General features: G+C 46.3%; 1 protein-coding gene across 6 annotated transcripts; it reads left to right on the plus strand.

Annotated features, from left to right (window-relative positions):
• The first annotated feature begins 28 nt into the window (after nucleotides 1-28).
• On the plus strand, nucleotides 29-17,960 carry NFKBIZ (NFKB inhibitor zeta). Of its 6 annotated transcripts, none has more exons than XM_087758775.1 (12): nucleotides 9,500-9,839; nucleotides 10,215-10,354; nucleotides 11,289-11,325; nucleotides 11,422-11,528; nucleotides 11,661-12,424; nucleotides 12,866-12,971; nucleotides 13,298-13,444; nucleotides 13,818-13,881; nucleotides 14,540-14,709; nucleotides 15,361-15,471; nucleotides 15,589-15,756; nucleotides 16,419-17,960. In XM_087758775.1, exons 1-12 carry the CDS (start codon nucleotides 9,608-9,610, stop codon nucleotides 16,470-16,472), a joined length of 2,100 nt encoding a protein of 699 aa, XP_087614901.1. In that variant the 5' UTR covers nucleotides 9,500-9,607; the 3' UTR covers nucleotides 16,473-17,960. The 6 variants fall into 6 exon arrangements, with proteins under 6 accessions (XP_087614904.1, XP_087614901.1, XP_087614902.1 ...); XM_087758776.1 differs by having other exon boundaries at nucleotides 11,425-11,528; XM_087758778.1 differs by lacking the exons at nucleotides 9,500-9,839; nucleotides 16,419-17,960 and adding an exon at nucleotides 29-261 and having other exon boundaries at nucleotides 15,589-16,411.
• Nucleotides 17,961-24,229: the final 6,269 nt, after the last annotated feature.

A 24,229-nucleotide genomic window follows, 5' to 3' on the forward strand; every position in this document is an offset into this window, starting at 1 on the left:
GGGGAAGATTGTTTAGGGTGTCTATTTTTTTTTTTTTCTCTGTGACCAGAAAGCCAGAGTAAGCAGGACTTTTGTGAGGGAGGGGGGGCGAAAAAAACTTTCCTTGCTGCAGCTTCTCTGTTTCATACCGTTAAACCTCAGAGGAACTTTTCAATCATTCACACAGACGTGGCCCTAAGGAACGCTCAGTTGCCTGTGGGGTGCAAAGAAATGGCTTGTTTTCCGTAGAGCTAATTCTAACTTCACTCCTCCGACATGAAGGTACACTATTATCATTTTATTTGCTTTATTGCTTAAAACCTGTAATTGACTGGAACAATATGGGCTTCTCATTATTTTTTTTCTACTTCTACTAGCCTTGCAAGTGGCTTGTGCTATAATTGTCCGTGCGTGTTTTGGGGTCGGGTACGGAAGAATGCCTGGCTTTTGGGAAGGTAGCAGGTAATAACCAAGTGTGAAGAAACCACAATGAATGGCGGGATTTTTGAAAGCCCGCAGTGGATCTAGGGGCAAAATACCCCTAAATAGCTTAGCTATTTCAGGCAGTTCTCTCTGAAACAATCTTCTTTTTTCAGGGGAGGATGTAGTAGCTTTCCAGAGTTAGGATGGATGGATAGATGGATGGGAAGCTAAGCTCCGAGACAACTGAATGGAAGAAACATTGTTAGTGGAAGCAGGTGTTTTGTATATTCTTGATTACAGTTTATTTCCTGGCAGCTCATCATTAATTTTGGAATAGCAGAGCATCATCAGCATACAAGCCTGCCAGCTTCACCAGGACAGGAGTAAACTGTCATGGTGCAGTGTGAGACAACACTGGGAAACATATATTAAAATAGGGATCTACGCCTACTTTCTTGTAATTTAGCAAAAAATCTGTGGGAATGAAAAGGAGTAATTTTAATGAACTTAAACTTCACTTTAAAATTTGTAGTGCTGATGGGTTTATTAAACCAAACCATAAACTGCCTTTCATCGCCTGGTGAAGGTTTCTCTGGCTTACCACATGAGGTCGATTATGCAGCACTTGGGTTCATTACCCATGCCCGTATCTGGAAGGCAGCTCAGCGCTAAGCTGCTTGCAGAGGATGAAGTGCGGTCTGGATTTTAGACCCCCAAAATCTGGGGGCATGTTTGTACCATGGTGTCACTGGAGACTTGCGTGTGGCTGGGGACGGGTCGCTTGCAAGTACTTTAGGTGGAAGCCAGGTATTTTCAGCTGGGACATTGTGGCTTGCCTGGAGGCACATAGTGGGCAGAGAAAGGGTGATACCCTGGCCTCTCCCTCAGCCAGGCTGGGTGACCAGCGGTCAGGGACAAATGTCACCTTAGGGACACTGGGAAGAAGGCCATATTTCTGCTCCAAACAAAACTCCAGTATCAGCTTGGTTCCTGAGGCAAGTGATTTCTTTTTGGCTAGTTAGACCTTTTATTGACCTTCTTTACAGCAAGCCACGGGTTTCCCGTTGTGCTTAATGGCAGTGGATAGGAGGAAGGTGTGTGTGGGGAGGAAATGCCCTCTGCCTCCAGGGGCCGGGCACTGGCCGAGCCCTGGGCTGCCTGGGGCAGCTGAGCAGCCTCAGCCCTGCACCCTGCTCTGCCGACACCAGAGCCCTGCTGCCGCCCCGGAGGCGGTGGCTGGGATATCATCATTGTCATCATCATCATCATCAACCAGCTGGTGGAAACGGGCTTCCAGCAGCTTTCCTGGGTGCTGGGAAGCTTCCCTTCCACCCCCAGGCTGCCCGGAGCAGCGGGGTGGCAGGCACAGCCCCATCCCTCCCTTCAGCTCTGCCTCCTGCCCAGACAGCCTGGCCGGGCTTTGCTCCTAGCCCTGGGCTTTCGGGGGCAGCAGAACTCAATGCTGACCGTGCTGCTGAGAAACCCCCGTGTGACTTTTCACGTTCCCAGTCACAAGCTCCTGAGACAAAAGGTGCAAGGTAGAAACAAGAGCTGCCTTTACTCTTGCTTTCTTCTTAAGAAATTGGCAGGAAATTAAAAGGAAACTTAAATATCCATGGGCGAGCTTCTGTGAAGGGCAGCGTCCTGTCAGACAGGATGCGTCGGGCTTCGGCCGGTGTCTTTTCCCAGCTGAGAACTGGAGGAGGGAGCCAACGCCTGGGAACAGAGCTTTGCACCATGCCCCACCAAATCAAAGAGTTTATTTCCAGCTTTCTTGATGTTTCATGCTGACTCGTGCATGATTTACATATTACTGTGAACTTGTCTTTACTGCCATGGATTTCTTTCTAAATGTGCAGCAACTGGCTGTTAAGTCTGTAGAAGCAAGAAAGAACATGGTATTAGTATCCTTTCCAAGATACTAATATCCTTTATGCAGACATAGGACATCTGTGGTTGAGGCTTAAGTGGCAGCAAATTCTGACCCATAGATGGAGCAATGTTGTCCCAGTTGTCCCAGCACACGTTTAACTGAAGATAAAACCTGCCCTAGTACATGCAATTCATCCCAAGCACCAGGAAAGTTTTTGTACTGCTGCTTGGAAGCAACCTAACATTTCCCTACCATAATAACACTTTATTTGGCTGCCTTGGTTTAGGTGTTTTTTTTTTTTTAAATGAGAAAATTTCCTGTTTATTGAATTTTTGTCTGACTAATGGAGGAGAGCTCTACAGCTGAGTTTCAGGACTTTCCCAAGGTCAGCCAGCCATGTGTTTTGAAACCTGGGATTTCTGTAGTGAATGGAAGTCTGAACTGAAGGCATTTAGACTCTGTAAACTGGAAAACACGGTGAAATAAGATCAAGACATAAGACGAGGACATTCCCTTCGATGATCTTTGCAGTGTTAACACGGTGCAAGTGTCTTTTACTGTGGTTGTCTTGTTTCTGCCTGGGCTTTCCTGCACACCGATCTGCGCCCCTGGGCTGATGGTACGCTCACAGCCTGTGTAGGATCGCGCAGATCGGTGCTGCGGCTTCCCGCGGCTGTCAGTCCTGCCATGCAACCGCAGCACGGGTGAGCTGCGCGCGTGCTGACACTGTGCCTGGGATTTCTGGACTGGTCAGCCCACTTAGATCTGCTGTCCGGTAGGTGTGACTGGTTTTCCATGTCCAAGAAGTGGGTAGATTTTCAAAATCTGCCTGGACAATGTTTTTAAGCGGAAAAACACGTGTTTGGGAAGCCTGGCTGTCTGGCAACCTTAACCTTAAATAGGTTACGCATCACTACACATAAATTGAGAAGCTAGGAAAGCAGCGTCCTGGGTCGGTTTCAGTTTGAAAAATTGTATTGTTCTGGGTGAAAATCTCGCTGAGATAAAGCAGTTTTTCCTCCCGTTCCTGTACTAAAGAGCTGAGTGGCGATGCTGCGTTGGGACAGCTCTGCGGTCCCTGTGAGAAAGTGGTTTTGTTTTACAGGTGGTTGAAGTGGCCCTTGTTTGTGGAAGGTGGGAAGGCTGAAATCAAAGTCCCCCAGAGCCTAACTCACCTGCTGTGCTTACAGCACAGGCTCCTGCATCTGACAGCAGAAAATAAAATGAGCGTGGGCTTAGAATGACAGGTTTTGGCCCAGGTTGGTCACCTGAGTTAGGAGGAAAACTGATGCTTACCCCTTCAGACCTACACTGAGACTCCCTAACAGCACTGAGAAACTGCACTAACTCCATTTCTAAACTGGAATATCGTAACAAGGAAAAAATTTTGAGGCAAGAACATGCACTATTTACCTCATCTATGTACACACAGTATCCTTTACAGGTGATGTATGACGTTGCCCTTTGCTATGGGGAAATGGCCTTCTGCTCCTTGTTTACACGTGGTGACATCAGCGGCGCGTGTGTTTCTTAGCCATGCGTCCCTACTGCAAGGCGCTAATGAACGAATGAGACATGTAAGCTATGAGAAAACATGACTAACCAGAGCAGTGAGTACCTTGAGAGGAATGTCCACAAACACGAGGTGTACATACAGGGAAACTGTTTGCTTGTACAGAAATCAGATCCGCTTAGCCAGGTCTGTAACACTTATTGGGTTTGGGGTTTCTTTTCCTCCGTACTGATTTCAGCTGCTTTATGTCCACAGTGTGAAAGGATCTACTTAGGAGGAACCCACTTTTTTGGGGGGGTTGGTTTTTTTTTTTAAATATCAAACAGCTTGGGAGAAAAAAGCAGAATTGAGGGCGTTCTTCGGATCAAAGCAGCAAGGCCCAAAAGACATATGTTAAATAAATCGTCTGAGTTTTCCTTTAATATGAAGAATTATACATGCCCCCTTTTGAAGTTCAGGATAATCCCGGAACGTCAGTCTTGGAGACCAACATCCAGGAAAAATGTAGCAATACAAGTATAGCAAAGAGGGAAGAAACACTGACTCCTCTGTACTGGCTTGTAGAGCAAAACCGTGTCGTGGACCATTTCCAACCTGCTGACGTGCGCTCTCCTAAACCGTTAAAGCAAACACGGGTATTGATCCTGAACGGTCTGCTAGGCGTGGAATAGTTACTAAGCTTTTGCCTCTGGTTTTCTCGATGCTATTCTGAGCGTTATGCTGGATGGCTTGGGGTTTGCGTGCTGTGTGGAAATGCTGCTAGGGTACAGAGGTGCGGCGGCGGCGTTCGCACGCCTCAAGTCACAGTGTGCAGCAGGAGGCTAATTACACCCGCTGGAGAATAAGGAACTTCTGACTGCCGTACCGTGAATATTCACTTGCATTAAGCAACTGGATTGCAAACTACCATTTTTATTTCCAGTTTAAGAAACAACTTAACTTTGTTAAGTATGACAAAGGTTATACTGCTGCAGAAACGTGTTGCAAACCCAAGTTCTTGTTACTAGTAGTTTGTGCTCTGCCACTTTACCTAGAGGCTGACCCTTGTCCCACGCCTCTGCTTAGGAGACGGACCGAAGAGAGATGTTTATTCCGCTCCCATACCCGCTGAACCGTGGGCTGCTCCGAGAGCTGGCATGTTCCTCACTTGTGACTAGGAGGGACTGTGGGCCTGGCAGAGTGACTACGTGCTGCTCTACAGGGAAGGCAGAGCTCCACTTTCTGGGCGTGATTTATTTATGTATTTACTTACTTAAAGCCTACATCCCCTATAGCATTCACCCCAGTACGTGCCCCAGAGACCAAGCAGTGCAGGCACACTGATGCTGTGAAGGCTAGCCCTTTCCTTACAGCCCACCGGCCCCATCCATCCAGCGTAACAACCCTTTCTCTGCCTTAGTCTCTTCTGAGCCCCATGTGGCCTCCCCAAGATGCATCTTCTGTTTGTTTGTTTGTTTGTTTTTCTTTTCAACTGTTGCATGTATAACTTGGAGCTACGGTTTCAAGGAGATTTTCTGAGGGAGAAGAGGAGGTAGGATGCCTTTTTGGAGAGTAAGCTAACATAGAGGGAGACAACTGGCAGAGTCTTGCTCATGCTGTCTCTAGGGAGCAGCCCTGGAACAAACCATGCCCAGGCTTCGCCCAAAGGAGCCAGTTTCTCCCACCAGAGATCCCAGAATTGAGCTCACCTAAGAGCACTGTTACCACTCCTGGGACCAGGACGTGAAGGTAAATTCGACACTATAGAGGTAGGGACTAGTTACATCAGGGATTAGATCGGCAGTGATCACTTACACACAAAGCTGTAGGGGGTGGCATAGAGTGTTGGGAGGATGCCTTTGCCAGCACACGCAAACCTCTCCCTGAGTTTTGCAGCTGAGATTTTTCTGAGCTGAGAGTCCTCTTGAGAGTACCGTTTGCCTGGTACCCCTCCGCTCCCTTACGCCGTGTGTGGGCTTTGCTGGGCTGACCACGGGCAGTTCTGCGGGAGGTTTCCTTGCCGCTGCCTTGCTGCCGCTCCGCAGGACGGCCCAGGAGTCCCCTGCCCCGCGGCGTCCCAGCTTGGACTGCAAAGCTCGTGTCAGAAAGGATAAACCGGCGATGGCTGGAAGCTGGGCAGCAAAATTTCTCCCTCAGTCTGAATTTGTGCTATCGTTATTGAAATGCTGTTCTCAGTATGAGGGCCCAGATATGAGAGAAAATGTCATGGTTACAATTAAAAAGGGTGTTGAAAACATGGAAGGCTGTTTTAACCGAAAAAAACCCGAACACTGAGCAGGCTTCTTGATTTTAGTTTGACTTAAGGCAGTGGCTCAGCTGTTTCTGTGTGCAAGGACACAGTTACTGGAGGCCTAATGCAGAGGGAAGCCCAGCACAGCGGGTCCAGCGCATCTTCTCTGCGTGCTGGCTGTGGTTAGGACAGCACAAGGGAGATCTATGATTGCCATTAGCCTAGTTGGTGGTGAAAGTCTAAGGTGTTGGCTCTCGACCTCTCTGACTTTTGCAATGAGACCCCTACCCAGCGAGTGCAAGCTTTGAGACAACAGGGTGTTGTTTTTTTGTTCTTAACTGAATTTTCAGATCCCTTCAAAGCAGCTTAAGGGTGTGCACAAGTCTCACGCTCAAAAGCAGTGATCAAAGCTGTTTCAGTGATCAAGTACGTGGGTATAACCTAAACCAAGGCTGATTAGCTTTAATTTCACAATACTTGTCCAGGCTGTGTTCTGAAAAGAGGGAAGGCGCAGAGTTTTTGGAAACAAATGCATTTTATTTCTTATTTTTCCAGTGGTCTGAGATACCAAGATAAGCACATCTCGGTATTTCCAGATGTGTGTAAGAAAGGTTTCAGGACAAATGTTGCTAATGCTGGCCGCTAGTTGGCATTATTGATGCATCCCAGTAAATGGAGGTGGTGCAATAAAAACCTGGAGGGCAGCGCTTGGGGAGCTGCGGTGTCCTCCTCCGCGCTCGCCTCGCAGCCTTCTCCAGCTCTGGAGGCTGATGGGTTGTGCTGCGTTACAGCCCGGCCAAAGCAAGCTGAAACCACCTGGACACCACAGCCCTGCAACGCCTTCCCAGTGACTCCCTTTTTCCCCAGTTTGTTGCCATCTGTATGGGCTGTGCCGGGTTTCCCATCAGGAGAAGTGGTGACAAGGGCTTTTGGTCACCGCCTTGCCCAGGAGGAACTTTCTTAGGCTGAAGATGCCTCACGGGGTTTGGGTCACCGCAGATGTTACGTAGTGTTTGGGCCAAAAAACAGATGCTCAGGGTCTGCAGCATTAAAAATTACAATTTGTAGATGTAGCAATCATTTACCAGTAGCTTGCATGGAAGCGCTTTGAGAGTGCAAGGCTGCTGGCAGCCAGCTCATCTTGTGCAACCGATGGGTGTGTGTATTTTTGAAAGAGCCTTTTGTTAGGGAGCTCGGTGGAATTAGACTTGTCTTAATCTGCTTTGACTGGGAGTAGATTTATGCCAGAAGACCTGATAAATGAGATGTTGCTGATGAAACCAGTATGAGCTGAGGTATCGGAGTGTTGCCCGAAGTGGATTTTGCTTGGTAGGATGAGAGCAAGTCAGCAATTCAGCCTTCAGTAGAGTAGAAACTTTGGAATAGAAGAGAAAAAGAAATTCCACTCCCTCTTCGAGACAAAAAACTCGTTAAATTGTTTTATAGAATAGTTTTCATTCATACGCAGGGACTAATCTTCAATTAAATCCATTACAAAATAATTACTGAATAGCAAGGATAAAGGCGCTGTCTGTCCCTGCCTGCGTGTGGTTTAGGGGCCTTCTACGACACAGTAGGACTACAGTGAGGGATATCCACTTTTGGTTTGAAATCTACTTTTGATCTTGACATTTTTAAGGGAATTACAGACAACTATGGTGCCAAATCTAATTTTCTGGATTATAGACTTCTCAGATTCACGTTGCCGTTTGCATGTCGAAAGACAAGATTCATTTGCTGCCGTAGTTGGAGACCCTCCTGGCTAGATTAAAACGACTCGCTTTCCTGGCTACCTGGCAGGGATGCGAATGCAAAGGTTGATCAGTTGGACCTGCTTTTGGGAAGCTGAGTTGCAGGCCCTCCCATCAGCCGCCCGGTGTGCAGAGAGTGTTCGGGGGCTAAAGCACCTCTGAGCAGCAAGCGCTTTTCAACGGGGAAGCACCTAAAGTGTCTACCTAAGGCTAAGGTATTGTAACTGAGATCTGAGGCTTGAACAACAACAGAGAACCATCTCCTTGCATGTTTAAAACATACGGCCTGATTTCACAAATCCTCACTTGCATAAAGGCGTTCATTGAAATCAGTGAGAACACGCGCTTGGGAGATAGCTGCCGATTAGGGAGGAAGCGAATTTTTACCTTTATGAGACGATGCTATTTCTGGTACTGCTTGGCGTCTGATTTCATTTTATGGGTTACATTTGCAAATTTTACTGTGACTGCGTAAACTCAAGCTATGGCATAAAACAACAGTCTTTAGAATAGAAAACTGCCTAGCTAATTCCCAGTGAAACCCTTCCTTCACCTGGCAGTGGAAGAAATATTTGAATAATATAAAGTAGTTCCCTCCTGCCTCCTCATGGGCTGATTAATGCAATTTCATGTTGCACCTGTCCCATGTTTTTTAATACAATTAAAACATGTATAATAAACTAAATTATAGACCTCCAATTTGCATAATATACTTTAGAAATAGTGTTGCTTTACTACGTATTTTTTGGGGCACCTGCAGTGCTAAAAAAATCCTACCGCAACCTCACGTGGACAAGAAAGCACGCTTGTATTTTAGAAGATGGTGACCTCAGTGGAGAGGAGGAAAGCAGAAATATTTGCTTGAAAAGTAGAAATCTGAGAAGTTTCCCCCGTGAATATTGGTAATAACTCAGCAGTGTTGTTAACAGTAATCGCACGCACACGGTTTCGCCCACTTTTTGTTTCGGCCTTGTGTTGCTTACCCGCTTCTCCCCGCTGGCCTCGACTGAGAGGCTTTGCCACTGCGGTATGGTGCAACCTAAAACCAAAATAGCTTTTGTGTCTGCCCCCGGCCTACTGCACGCTCCGATAACAGAGGAAAAGAGATGACTCATCTCTGTTGTGAGTAACTGCTCACGCTTCCCTTCTCTCTGGATGCTGCCCACTTGATGCACGTGGCCAAAAAAATCCCTGTACTCCCAGGCCCGTGTCCCCGGAGCCGAGGCCTGGCAGGAGTGGGGTGACCGCTCCTGCGCCATCGTGCTTGGGGCGAGAGGTACGTGTGCGCGGGGACGCGAGCCGGCGCCGGCAGCGGTGGGAGGCCGAGGGCGACGCTCGCGCTTTCCCTTTGCAGCTGCACGAGAGGGTGGGAATCTGGGGTGGCGTGTGTTGCGAGTGGAGGCCGCAAAAGCTGCGGGAGGGATTGCAGGGGCAATTTTGGAGGACGGGGTGGCATCCATCGCCATCCCCATCATCCCCATCCCACCCCATCCCCATCATCCCCATCATGCTCATCCCCATCCCACCCCCGCCCCATCCCATCCCCATCACCCCCTGCCTGCTGTCCGGGCTGGGGGGAGCGGGGCGGGCACCGAGCCCCGCCCTCTTTGCCCCGCCCCCTATTGGCCACGCCCCGGACCCCGCCCCCTCCAACCGCCCTCCTGGGACGCGCGGCCCCGCCCTGGCCCCGCCCCTCTGGGGGCGGAGCCGCTATAACGGCCGCCGCCGGCACCCGGGCCCTCACTCGCCGGCGCGCCGCCCGCCCAGCCCTGGCCGTACCCGCGCCCGCTCCGCCACCCGCCGCCTTCCGCCGCCGCCCGCCGCCCCGCGGCACCGCCATGATCGTGGAGAGCAGCCGGGACGCGGCGCCCGATGTCGGCGACGGCGGCGCCCTCAGCAGCCCCATCAACCTCGCCTACTTCTACGGGGCCTCGCCCCACTCCAGCGAGGGCAGCTGCTCGCCGGCGCATTCCGCCCCGGGCTCGCCGGGCTCCGACTCGGACCTCTCGGTGAGCAGCCGCGGCGGCGGCCGGAGGGACCCCCGGGGCGGCGCCCGCCCCGCGCTGCAAGGTACGGCGTGCCGCGGCGGCGGTCCCGGCCCCCTGCGCCCGGCGGAGCGGCGGCGGTGGCGGGGGAGGGCGCGGAGCCGCGGTTCCTGCTCCCTCCCCGCCGGGCGAGCCGCCGCGATAACCGGTCGCGGACCCTTTGGGGCTTAAAAACCTCCGGAGCGGTGAAAAGTGGGAGCTCCGCCTGGGGCGGCGGCGGGGGGTCCGCGGGGGAGCCGCGGGCCTCTGAGGGGGCGGGGGGCATCGCCGCGGCCCTTCTCCGCCCGCCCGGCGGCGTAGGTTCTTCTCCACAAGCGTTCCCCTTCGTACTTAATTTTTTCTTCGAGTGAAAACGGCGTCAGCGGCTTTAAATTCGGGTTTTGTTTTCCTCTCCCGACAGCTGAACAGCACATGGCGGGGGGGAAGCAGCACCGGGGGCCGTTCCAGGGGGTGCGTGTGAAGAACTCGGTGAAGGAGCTCCTGCTGCACTTCAGGAGCAGCAAGCAGATGTCCTCGGGCCCCGCCACGGAGGAAGGCAAGGTAACCGGCGTCTTTCAGCGCTGACATCATTGCCTTTAATGGTTACTGAAGTTGGGTAAAAGAGGGAAAAAAAAAAAAGGGCATGCGATAGCGCTAGAAGCGAGCTTGTCGCTTTATCTGATGTGGATGGAGTCGGTGTTTTTCCTTTGCCATACGTAATGGAAGAGCGGAGCTGGGGAGAAATTAGCGAGGAGGTTTGCTGCGGGAGAAGGAGGCACTTAAAAACGTTCTTACTAAGCTTTATTTTCTAACCGGAGTTTGGATGAAGATATGTTTGTGTTATGAAACCACAGAAACTCCCTGTTAACTCGAATGAGGTCATTCATTGTAAGAGCTGGGGAATCTTTTCAGAAAAGAATCGTTTGTCATGCTGTTGTGCTCTGCCGTGTATAAAGGCTGACCCCTCCAGTCTGAAAAGATAGAAACAGGAAAAAAATAGAAGAAATTCTGGGAAGGCTAAAGGAGATTTTTTTTTTTTTTTTAGAATAGTCTTTCTGAGTGTGTATTTGTGAACTTCTTGGATAAGTGTTGTCACCAGAAAATTTTTGCGTAGAAAAGTTCACAGCATTAAAGAAGTATAAAATTGGTTGGCTTATTCATGGTTAAAAAAAAAAAAATCCTCAGACCTCAGTAAGGAATGGTGCCTTTCTCTAGATTTTCTTGAGTTTTGTGGTATTGTAACAAATAGCTTAAAAAGCCTTAAGAAAAATCGTGGTTTTCATTTAAGTTCCACAAAAGTCTTTCCATTTTCTAACCTTAATTAAAAGCAATTAAATTAGGGTTAGACAATCATGTACTAGAATTATTCTAAGGCATATTCTGTGTTTATAGAAGCAAGTCTCTGCTTCTTTCTTCTTGGTTTTGTTGGTTTTTTTTTTTTTTTCTCCCCTGAAATAATACTATGCTAATGGAATAATTGCCTTTTTCTCAAAAGGCACAAGGAGGATTGGTGAACTACGAGCAGTGCACAGGTAAAACCCCCTTTCTTTAAATACCCTGCAATAAGATTTTGAAAGTTGATTGTAAGAGTAACCTCCAAATGGATTCTAAATTAATTTTCTTTTCAGCAGAGCTGAAGAGCATACTAGGTCACAGTGGCAAAAGAAAGGCTCCTGAGTTCCTTTCTGATGGACCTTCTTTCAAACGCCAAGCTAATGTTCACCCACACCTCCTGGTAAGTAATCTTTTCAGCCCCTTTATTTTCCAGTTTGCTGTGTGTAGTCAGAAACTGCCAGATACAGTAATACCTCTTAACTCGTTGGGGCTTGTTTTGATTTTTCTCCCCCCTCCCCCCCGCCCCTGACAGACACCACCCCAGACACCAACTTCTATGGATAACATGGAGGAGACTCATAAAAACGACCCAAAGCATGACACCAATTCTGATCTGCTTCAGAACATTATAAACATCAAGAACGAGTCGAGCCCGGTTTCTCTGAGCACGGTGCAGGTTAGCTGGTTGCACACTGTCTCCAGTCACAGCTCGCCTGGTGACCAATACCAGGATAGCCTGGGAACACAGGCTTTCTCCCCATCCCAGAAGTACCAAGCCTTCCAAGATCACACCTCCCAGCATATCCTTGACCCGGCACAGCATTGCCAGTTCCCTCCATCCCAGAACCAGGATTTGTCGCAGAGCTATCCTTCAGACGCCTCCCTGGAGTACAGACCGTTTGCTGCCAATGGCCAGTCTCCTGGCTACCAGCAGAATACCTTTGAGAGCCAGGAACTGCAGTACTGCCCATCACAGAGCTTCTCCTCCCTCTTGAATGACTCTGAAGGCTCAGAGGGCATCTCTGCTCCCCTCCAGCCGCTGACCAGTGCCCACCCCCAGGCTGATGTCGGCCCCCAGGCTCCGAACTTCAGCTTGCTTTCCAATAACATCTGTGGCAGTCTGGAGCACGGTGTCTCTTTGGCTACTTTGAATGTCTCTCTACCTGACCAAAACATCGCCAGAAGCACGACGCAGCTGGGCAAGTCGTTTTTTCAATGGCAAGTGGAGCAGGAGGAAAACAAACTGGCTAACATCTCTCAAGACCAGTTCCTTGCAAAGGACTCGGATGGAGACACGTGAGTGCTGTTTATCTCTACGTTTCTGATGTGGAAGGATGGGCAATGTTTCTGTTTGGGTTTTGGTGGACCATGGGGGTTGTAATGGAAGCAGTTCATTAGCAGTGTTTGTGTCACGAGCATGGTAGTTTCGCTAATCAAGTGAAACGTGTGGTCTTGCTGATGGGCTGCGATGCACAGAGTTGCAGCATGCTGAGTAGATAAGGTGTTGGTATCATCTAATTTCAGGTACTTATCGTTAGACTTTTACCTAGTAAATAGGGAGAAAAAGATTCTAATTTCGATGCTTTAAGTTGCCCTGGGAAGAAGGTTCCTGTCTTAGTCACCCAGAGGAGGTCTGAAGCTGGTGGCATAACACCGCTCCCATATGTTTGGAAATGTAATGACTTGAGCCCCGGTTTGTATGGTGGTGTAACTCTGTGTTTCCCCTCTTTCCCGCAGCTTCCTTCACATTGCAGTTGCCCAGGGCCGACGAGCACTCTCCTATGTTCTTGCAAGGAAGATGGCTGCCCTGCACATGCTGGATATTAAAGAGCACAACGGCCAGGTGAGGTTCCCAATCTTTGCACCTGCTTTGCGCAGCTGAGTGCTTCTGCATGTCTGGACCTTGAGGAAGATGTGGTGAAATGCTTATTTAATATTAACCCCGAGATTTGGCCTGCATACTAATATTAACCTTGAGCTATTAATGCTTCTTGGGATCACCTTGAGCTGGTAAAACTATGTGCTCTGCTTCATTTGTCTGGGCTTCCTGGTATTCATAATCGCTGCTTAAATAATCCCAGGTAGCTAGGCTTTTTATTTGTTTTAGTTGCTCTTTCCTGTTAGAGATCAGATGACTAACAGTTTAAATTTTCTTCTCAATGTTTGCAGAGTGCTTTCCAGGTTGCTGTGGCTGCCAATCAGCATCTCATCGTGCAGGACTTGGTTAGCTTGGGGGCTCAAGTCAACACCACAGACTGCTGGGGTAGAACGCCATTGCATGTTTGTGCCGAGAAGGGGCATGCCCAGGTCCTTCAGGTAAGAACCAGGCAGGCGTAGCTCTGCCCTGACCGTTAATGCTTATGCTTTGTATTAGTTGTCTTCGGAAACTCTGAAAATACCACTCCTCCCTTTATCTTTTTTTTTTTTTTTTTCCCCTGTGTAGCCTTGTGAGTATGTCTCAGGGCTCTACAGTAATGGATTAAAGTGAGACTGAATTTCACTTTAAGGTTCTCACTGATGTTTTAGAGTAATCTGGTGGGATCCTCTAGTCTATGAAAACAGTAAATAAGTCTCTTCTTAAGGCCATTACTTTATTGCAACTTCATTGCAGTAAGACTGTATACAAGCTTGAGGAAGCAATATGTGGTTTGGATAAGACCTAAATGCAAACCTGTTCCCACTTTTGTAGGCAATCCAAAAGGGAGCCATGGGAAGCAATCAGTATGTGGACCTTGAGGCAACAAACTATGATGGTGAGTAGTTAAGAGTTTATAATTTACAGAGTTACTCGATGTTACAATGTTTTATGGCTGCTGATGTGAATGTTATCCTGGGTTGAGAAGCAATAAAATGGAGTACATCTTTGCCAGGTTGAAATTTACAATTACAATTGAAATTACATTGCAATTGGCATATCTGTCAGATAAAAACATGGTTAGTCTGTGCCTGTCAGGACTTCTTCCCTCTTACGTGTGATTGCTGTGTTTGGCATGGAGAGGGTAGGTGGTAATAGGCTGTTGTTAAAAACATGTGAGTGCCAGCAATACATTGGTGGATACAGAAGCCAGAATCTCTGACACCAGAGAGCTGTTTTAACTGGACCACTTCCCATATAATAGCTCTTTCTAAAGTACATTTTGGAAAAAAATAAAATAAAAGTATCAGAAATTGATTCTTGTATTATCTGCTGGCTGAGAGCTCACAGTAGGTTGCTACTTAACTCCTCTCGCGATGGACGACCCAAATCCAGAGCCCTTCAAGAGCAATCACGGTCACTTACAACTGTGGAACCGTCCCTGGGCTTGATAGGGAGAGAAGCTCCTTTATCCATCCTGCAAACCAAGCAGCCAGTCAATACTTCTGTATTGCATTTGCTCATTAATGATGGGTTGTTTTTTTTTTAACGTTAAGGTTTGACAGCATTGCACTGTGCTGTTCTGGCCCATAATGCTGTGCTGCATGAACTGCAAAACAGTCAGCCACCTCACTCCCCTGAGGTCCAGGAGCTTCTGCTGAGAAACAAGAGCCTGGTAGAAACCATCAAGACTCTAATACAAATGGGAGCCTCTGTTGAAGCAAAAGTAAGTACAGTGGCTTTGTCTGAAGTGCCAGGTCCAGAGAGAATGTGGAAGCAGAACATGTCCCTTTCTCCCATGCCTGTCTCAGCTTTATTACAAAGGAAGTAGACTAATTTGAAAGCTTCCCTACAGCTTAATTTACCCAAGTGGAATGAGAATATGTTGCATTTATTCAGAACAAAGTACTATCAATGCAAATGAACCATGGGGAAAGAGGGAGGCGACAGTCTAATTTCTGGATTAAGAATGATGCTACGCTGGCTGCAGCTGGTTGTGTCTTAAAAGTAAGAATATGTTTGGAGCACTCAGAGGTATCTGTAGTAATAGGGTGCTGGTGATACCTTGTTCTTGAACTGCAAATTTTAATTAAAAACTGCTTCCCTGTCCAGTTTAGGTCTGTGCTGGGCCAGATCATTACTTAGTACAATATTTGATAGTTTGGCTGTGTAAGCTTACTGCCAAATGAGATCTGGTCCATTGTTCATTAGATAGTAATATTAAAATACATATTCAGATTGACTTTCAGTGAATTGTAGTGCAAATATGTTTGTTCAACACTCTGCAGTAACTCTGCTTTCTGTTTTATTTGTCTGCATGTTCACCCTGGATAGGTGAAGCACCTTCAGGGAAGACTAACAGTTTCTTTTTTGATAGGATCGCAAAAGCGGTCGCTCAGCTTTACATTTGGCAGCAGAAGAAGCGAACCTGGAGCTCATTCGTCTCTTTTTGGAGCTGCCCAACTGTCTCTCTTTCGTTAACGCAAAGGTACGATGACTTCTCCAGAATGCAGATGTAGTCCGGGATGTGCACGTGTGTGGCACTGTGAGTGTCATGAGGCTCACGCCCCTGCCTTTCCTTCATGGAGTACTTTGTCTTCTCCAGGCTTACAATGGCAATACAGCACTCCACGTAGCTGCCAGCCTGCAGTATCGGGTGAGTCAGTTGGATGCTGTGCGCCTGCTAATGCGAAAGGGAGCTGATCCAAGTGCCAGAAACTTGGAGAATGAGCAGCCAGTTCATCTGGTTCCTGATGGCCTTGTAGGAGAACAGGTAAAAAAACCAAACAACCCTCTCTGCTTCCATCTGTCCCCATCTACACAAAAGCCTTATTCCTCTCCAGAAGTTTCTTTTGGGTTTTGAATTGCAGCTTTTAAGGCAAAGACTTAGTAAATGCTATTATGTTCAGGGATCTCTGGTTTTAATGTCAGGACCAGGCAGAATATACTGAAACCTGAGATTACAGGTTTCACTTGTAGCTTTTGGTTTTTCCATCTCAAAAGTTTTTTTCCTGTCAAGCTAGGTTTTTAATTTGTAACCTTGCAACATACTGGAGATAATATCCCTTCTCTTGTTCATCTCAGTATGGCCTGAGATCATGCTTTTGTTGCTCTCATCATAATTAGTGATGGCAGTTCTTAGGCCTGAATAACAGATGAAGAAAATCCCTTTTTCCTAGGAGGTATACAAATACATGACAGAAGAGGTGACTCTTGACTTAAGAAGCTGATAATTTAAGCAACCGAGTAATTGTTGCCTTTCATTGGTTCAAATACTGTAAAATTGGGTCATTTCTGGTGTAACTGGACTCGGAACCTAGGCTCAGATAAATGAGGAATGCAGGAGTGGGTCTAGGGTTTTGTGTTTTTTTTTTTCAGATTATGACTCACTTTAGGATGATGAATACTAATGTTTTGTCTTTTTCTCTTCTCCAGATAAGACGTATCCTAAAAGGGAAGGCGATTCAGCAGAGAGTGTCGCCGTTTTAAGCTCCATGTTTCTTGGAGTTCAGCAACTCACACTCACTGTCAGTCAGGCAGTCCTAATGTATCTGTAAATAGACCATTTGCCCGGTGTGGGCAAATGTTAGTTGTTTCTATGAAACAAAAGTATTTTGTTCACTATCATATAGTGGGTTATATAAGATTAAAAAAAAAAAATAAAACGCAACAATCGCATTCCTCTGAGCAAACGGGAATGTTTCATTCCCAAGTATGTGGAACATTTGCCTGGATACTTGGATTTCATAGCTACAGCAAGACTGATTTTTATTTAAACAGCCATATAGATAACTTCTGGACAAGGACAATTCTACAGGAAATCTTTCTATTTAGAGAGGGCTGATACATGTCAACGTTGCAAAGTTTTTGTTGTGTTTTTAATAATAGCACTTGAATATTAAGTGCAAGAGAAATCAAATATTTTTGAAGTTGAACATTTATTTATGTAACTTTGTAGCTTTCTTCCAGTATCTCGTGCAGGATTGTGTATAGTCACTGGCATTATTGTACAGCTGTATAGTTCTAAGAATCTATTGATCGCTTGGGGAATGAACTGAAGAAACAAGTTCCTTAATCTTGAACTTGCAAATTGCATATAGAGTTTTAATGCTACACTGGTGCAAATCGGGTAAATTTTGTTGCTTTGAAAGCCTGAAGACCGAAAGTACGGTTAAGATAGATTGTCCCTAGCACTGATTTGTGCATGCTTTTGGAGTTTTTAATAAAACATGAAAAGCTATGCTTCTTCAGGGGACTGTATCGGTTTTTCTTGTACCCAGTAGAGCTTTTTCTTTAGACAGGACAATAGATTGATGGAGAAAGATCATGACTTTTATAATGTATATAACTTTGTTGTACTTTAAGGAATACGATCCTGATTCAGTGAAAGTATTTAGCATGTACTTAACAGTTGATGCGTGCTGAAATCGGTCGCTGTTAATTATAATACTTCAATATGTGTAAGCCCCGCTAGTGTCAGTAGGACTTAAGCACATGCGTAAGTAGTTTGCTGAATTGGGCTCTAGTTAATCCTAGAGACTTAGTGTTTTTCACCTCCTAAGCAGAGTTAGTCCATTTATGGTTTTACCTTATAGGTATAGTGGCTAGCAAAGTAATATTTGAATTTAACGTTTTTCTATTTTTTAATAATTATGGGTATTAATGCAAATTGTATACTAAGGGTCCTGTATACTTGTGTTCTGTTGGGGAAAACTTCCTCCTCCTATCACTTTCTGAATGATCCATGCTGGGCTGTAATCCAGTAATATATCCTCTCTTTGGTCTTTGCTCTTAAACTGTTTTTTGCATCACATGCAATTGTCTGCCGTAACTGTTTAATTAGTCCGATTGTGCTGTTTTGACAAAGTATGTCTTGTAGACAAGCTAAGTGAAAAAATCTGACATGCGGAGGCCTGGTTGCGATGTATTTCTTAAGGGTCTCATGTAACTTGTGTTTGAATAAACATGCTAATTAAATTTCGGTGGTTACTGTCTGTGATACAAATAATGATGATGAAATCAAGCTTGAGGTAAAACCGATTTAGCATGGTAATACTGTGAGACTGGTGAAGGTCCATTTGTTAAGGATGAAATGAAGTCTTTCCATCCTGCTGTTTGTGCTTTCTCTTGTTTGATGCTGGTTTTGAAGCTGGTGCTTGGGTGTTTTGGGTCCTGCACCATGCAGTTGTATTGCCTGTGTATTTGGCAGATGTGCCCCAAATAGAGTTAATAGTCGCCAGGTTGTCCAAATTGCAGGTTGTTACCTGAACACTTGTCCTTGTGTACTTGAAAGAATGATAGCAGTTCTGACAAGGTCATGTTTACCCCATGACTTCCTTGCCTTGGTCCTTGATTCTTACAGCTCAGGTACAAGCAGGCACCTTAGCACAGGTGAAAGTCTGCATGAGCAACTGAAGCTATACACATGGGGAAAAACTCTCCTTGCTTCACAAATAAAGAGATGGGCTCTGAGCTGGCCGTGACTGTTCAGGAGGAAGAACTGTCGTCACAGGCTGTCCTTGCTGAGCACTGAGCTGGTGAGGTGGCAACGGTCAAGAAAAGCAGATGAAGCATTAGGAACTGAAGAAAAATGAGTGCTTCTATGTTGTATAAACCTGTCGTCCACCCCTGCTGTGTGCGGTTAGGCTGTCCCCTCAGATGAAAGTGTTTTAGGATTGGAAGAGGCCCGGAGGTGTGGAGGAGCTTCCCTCCAGGGAGCAACAGAGCAGACAAGGGCTCTTCAGCTGCAAAAGCAATGGCTGACCACAGGTATGACAGGCCTGCGGAGTCGTGTCGGGCCAGAGAAACCGGATCGGGTATGAACTGCTCGCTGTCCCTTCCAGCATGAGAGCTGGAGGCTGTTAACGAAGGTACCAAGTACACAACAGACAACAGGATATGATTCCTTGAGATGGCTGACGAATGTGGTAGAAATAAGACGTTTGTTGATATGGGGAGGGCCTGGGTGCATACTTAGAAGTACCTTTTTGTGGAGAGTTACTGAAGAGATTAACCATGTGAGGCAGTCCTCTCTGTTGAAGGGTGAAGTACTGTACTGCAGGCTTGCCCTGCTCTCAGCTCGTCCTTGGGGACACTTGCAGACCTGGTACCAGATGAGATTACATCCTTTACCCAAATCATTGTGGTTAGGCTTTTAGTGGTTCATGGGTTCAATCTGAATCCACTGATGCTGGTTGCACCTTTCATGAGAAGAAAACATAGGAAAATCATCTTGTAGCTAGTTGAGTGCTTCAGGGGAGTGCTTGCAGATCCTTTGCTCTGTTCCTGCTCTGTGCAAAAACTCATCCCTGGAAGTCTCAAAAAGGGCTTCTGGTGCTGAGGTGAGGTGATGGAGGGAGGAGGCTGTGTGGTGTTCAGCAGATAAGAGGGGGAAATGATGATGGAGACTGGAAATGGAATTGAATGTCTAGTTAGGGTGTGCAAAGATGAAATGGCAGCTCTTTAAGTGAACAGCTAATTGGGCCTAGATTGTGTTGAAGATGCAGTCATCTGCACCTCTCACTGCAAGTGACCCTGCTTTAGGTCTTTTTTTGTATGAGGAGCCTGATAGTACTGTTTTCACTTCATTTCCATTTTCTTTATAAGAGGTGATTACACAGGAAAAAGAATTGATGATGAGATATTCCAGCCTTCAGATCAGCCCGATCCGACTGTCTGGCACTCCTTTCTTGGGTGGTGTTGACTGAGTCATCTCACAAAGGGATAAAGTACCGTGGCCTTGTAAGGGTGGCAGAGCATAAGCATGCGTTCAGTCAGTGCTGGAGCACGAAGTAGGTGCTGCTGGTGAGAGGCATTTAGCGAGCGGCATGGTGCTTTCAGCAGCACTTGTGCCCTTCTGGAAGGGGGACTGCTGGCAGTCCGAGTTAGAAAATTCCCAAGGGGAGACTGAAGTGTTTGAAGGTCATTTAATCTGCCTAGAGCCTAATTTCATTGTCTCAAGAGCTCAGTAGGCGACTTCACAAGAAAGCATCCCTACTCTGACTCACTTTTCTCTCCTAGGATATTGGGAAGTTCTGGCGTATCTGACATGATATAATTAGTTATTAGAAACAACCCCTTTTTACTGAAGGGCAAGTGACACTAAATATTTAGCAGGCTAATAGTATTTACCTGAAAACTTATGGTGCTGTGAAAGTGCTGAACAGCTTTTATTGATGCGGATGCAGGCGCACCATTTGTTTCTCTGGTTGGAGCAGAGGCAGAAGAGACTCTGGCTTGGGTCCGAGTAGGGATATTAAGACACATGGAGCTTTGTTCCCAGGATGTTTCTGATTTGTTTGTCTAAGTAAGCCAAACCTCAGGAAAAGGTTGCTTTTTGATTTTTGTGGGCTGCTCATCTGGCTGGAGTTGCGGAAGGTGGCAATCCACAATTTACATGAAATGTGTTGTGCTTCTGGGGATGGAAAAATTACGTTTCCCACATTTATTGCTCATTTTATATTTTTATCAGAAAAAGAAAACCTATCCAGGAAGTGCATTCTTAGAGTGGTTGGGTGTGGTAGAAGCGACTTCAAAGATACGACATGAACTGCTTGTTCTTCTCGCCTGACAGTTTGCTTATCTGGTTGCCTTTCTTTTAAAAATACATATGCTCTCCTGTGTAAGGGAAGAGCTGAGGATGATTAAAGTGCAGTGAACATGGGAAGCTAAAGAATAGGCTCCTGCAATTAAGCATCTGACAAAGATTGACCTGGTCTTTCAGTGCATTCAAAACAAATCCTTCTATTGTTGTCTATTACCTTTCTTGAGTGTTTGGTGGTGGTCTTGGCCTGATGGCTTGGGAGAGTCATACAACTGACTCCTCATCAAGTTAATTAAGTGTCATCCAGCCTCCAATACTGCTACCTTTAATTTTTAACAATTAGGACAAGGACCAGCATTGCTGGTGCAGACACTGGCCTGTGCCTGGGTTTAGAAAGGCAAGCAGCACCCCCAGAAGTCAGGGCACCTTTCAAGCAGCATCCCACCTCCCTTCCCCACTGCCCCAGGGCTGCGGTGAGGGCTCACCTGGCAGCATTTTGCTATTTTGAGAGGAAGCCTCTCTTAGCATCTTTGAATTTCTTCTAGACGATGAAATACTGATTTGCAAGGAGAAAGATTTAGTTTGCTCAAGGGATGGACTGCTGATATTTCTGCCTCTAAATGAGGCTAAAACTAGCCCCTAAATGAAGTTGTTCCTGACAGGTGGCCTTGCTATCTGGGAATGCTCATCTGTACACAAAGCCCATATGGGCAGCTCTGCTTCCTGGCAAAATTTCCTGAGTGTTGCTGGCTAATGGACCAGTGTCTAATCTTACAGTATTTCTTTAGATCCGATCATCATTAGCAAAAAAACCTCAAGGCAGCACTAATGAAATTGGGAACCAGAGTAGTGCGGAGATACTACACCAGAGGTTGTCTCTTTTCAAATAGTTGGATTTGGGGGTTGGTTTCTTCTTCAGGTGCCTATCTTGGTCTTGCTGGAGGAAGGTAATATATCTTGGGCTGTGTTTGTTTAGTGTGTATTTGTTTTCGGCTCTCGTGATTAAGAGGCTGACTCAATAAGTCTTTGTTTTACCTGGTGAACCTTACTCTTAGCTCTGAAAACTCGATCTAGGCTGTTTTGAGAAAGTGGTTGCTACACTAACCAACCTAGACTTCACACGTGGTTTTCCTCTTAGTTTCTGGTGAAATTTCTCCCTTTGCCTTTGCTAGTCAGAGAGCCTGAGGGAAAGATGACTAAGGTGGTGCTTTAGATTTAGGAGGGGGAGCAGACAATTGAAAGAAGTTGCCCGTTGCCTCTGTAAACTTGTCTGGGCTGCAAGTCAGACTGAAGAGTCTGAGTGAAATGTCTTCATGTGGATGCAGTGCAGAGATGCTTTTGCGTATGCTTAGTGAAAGCCTGTAGCTCTGTTCAGATGATCTCGGTCACGTATGTGACCTTTTAGTACCACAGTAGCTACCATTTGGTACCGTGGTAGGTTGTGGTATCAAATGATGCATGTTGGCTGCCTGTGGCTGTATTTTAGGCCCCAAGTAAAAGATCTCTTCAGCAGTGCTAAACTTTTTTTCCATCAACTTGAGCTGAGAGAGAGGTAGAAGTTGGATCGCTTCAGTCCGTGGCTTCTTGGGATGGCCTTCAGTCATTGCTCATGTGGCTCTCGAGGCCTTTCTGGGAAGGCCCAGAGCTGCCCTGCAAGCTTCCAACTCAGGCTTGCCATAAAAAAGGACTGAGACTACATAAACTGCTGTTCGTGGCCAGCCAATAAAGCCTGCGGAGCTGAGCAGGTAGATCTTGTTGTTATCCTCAGGCAGACCGCAGCTCCTTGCCCAAGGACTTTAAATCTACTGAAAACAGCCCAGTAAGTGATGCCAAGAAGAATTGTAAGAATGGGAAATTTGAGGTCACAGCAAAGAAAGATCTTGAGAGATGCTTACGGTGTTACTATGACCTTGTCCTTTAAACTGCGGTTGGGCATACTGTGTAGGAGTAAGAACTGGGTCACCAGTGGCAGCCCACGTACGTTTTGAGGGGAAGGGTTTTAGGAGCAATATGAGGGAAACCATCAAGATAGTAGTGTGCTGTTATCATTATTCATCAGTAGATTTCCAGGTGGCTTCAAAAGCCAGTAATAATCACTAATCCTATCAGCTAGATGAGAAACTAGAGGCAGGGAGAATGAAAGCAGCTCATCTGAAGATACCTAAAGAACTGCAGGAGCTTCATCCAAAGGCAGTGCAGGCTTGCAATTATCCTTCTAGTTGCCTGCTCTTTCTAAATTTGCTGAATAACGCAGTGAGTGATGACTGATTTGTAGGTCATTTATGTTTAGTTCATCAGAGCCCCTGTCTGCCATACTGCTTTTGCTTGCTGTTAGGATTGCCAGACTGTTCAGATCAGCCATTGGACAAAAACTCAAAAATGAGCTGTAAACTCTCTTTCCCTGAAAAATCTCATCTTTCTAAGCCAAGATTGCTGGAACAGGAGAGAAAAAGCAGACCCAGCCTAAGAAAAAATATACTAGAGCAAATTCAGTATGCTATGGCTGCAGGGAATTATGAGCTAGATCCATGTCTCTAGTCTTGTTGCATTTTGAGAACATTTGAGGCAAAACTATGAAAGCCCTTTTAAAGCGAGGTGAAATTGTATAAAGGCATTTCTCAAAGTTGGTCATGAAACATGCTTAGTCAGTAATGGATTTCTGAAAAAAACAAGGGAGATGATTCAAACTGAGGAATAAACATTTGCCTTACTGGTATGGGCTTTTAACTGTGCTTAAGACATTGCCATGAATGCTCTGATGGAGCTATATAAAATAAGTCTTTCCTATTGGGATGGGGGTGGCAAGATTCAGCTCAGGACTGGATGACTCACCAGAAGGTAACTACGCCATTGGGTCAGCTGCTCTGGTGCTTGGGACAGATAGACTTCTCTTAACAAAAATAATAAGGGGAGGGAAAAGAATGTCTTTAAAAGTGAGCAGATAGGGGAGGATGCTTTACTGCCTAGAATATACAGCTTTCATCCAGCTCTGTCCTTGCCCCTGGCCCCAGTCGCAGGCTGGTATGGTTTTTCATTTTCTCAAACTTTCTCAGACACTTCTGTGAATAAAAAACCATGCATATGTAGAGTAAGCTTATAATATGGATCAATTTATTTTTGTACTCTGTAGGAGAATTGTATGTATATATGCATGCAAAATGTAAGTATGTAAAATGTATTGTGTGGGAGTACATAAGGCAGCAAAACTCTTTCAAGAAGATTAATCTTTTTATCCAGTAGTTCATTACTTCAGAAGATTTTACTTTCTTTTGTTAAAAATAGAAACTTTTCCCATACTGTTCCCTTGGATTTGCAAATTGAATGCACTAGTAAAGACCTGTAGTAAAACCCAAAGCTCTACGGGGAGGAAAAGTCAGGTTTCTAATGGTTTTCTGTCCTGAGAATGAACACCAATGTCGACTCTCCCATGCCTAGTAAGGATGAAGCACAGTCCTTGGCCATTGGTGAGGACCCTCATGTTCTCCCTGTTTCTCTCTTGATAAATTCATAAATCTGTAAGTCCGTGTGAACTAGTAAATCTCTGTTCCCATAAGGAGAAGGATGCCAGGAAAGGTGTTTTGTGTGCACCTTGTGACACGGAGGGCTGAGTTAACACTGCAAAGGGCCGATCTGCTGCCTGGAAAATGACATACAGTCCGTAAAGAAACTCCTAGCCCTCACCCAGGGCTGAAACCTGCCTGTG

The sequence above is a fragment of the Nipponia nippon genome, unplaced genomic scaffold, assembly GCF_047370975.1.
Source record: "Nipponia nippon isolate SJK-2023a ecotype South Korea unplaced genomic scaffold, ASM4737097v1 scaffold_2, whole genome shotgun sequence".
Classification (NCBI taxonomy): domain Eukaryota; kingdom Metazoa; phylum Chordata; class Aves; order Pelecaniformes; family Threskiornithidae; genus Nipponia; species Nipponia nippon.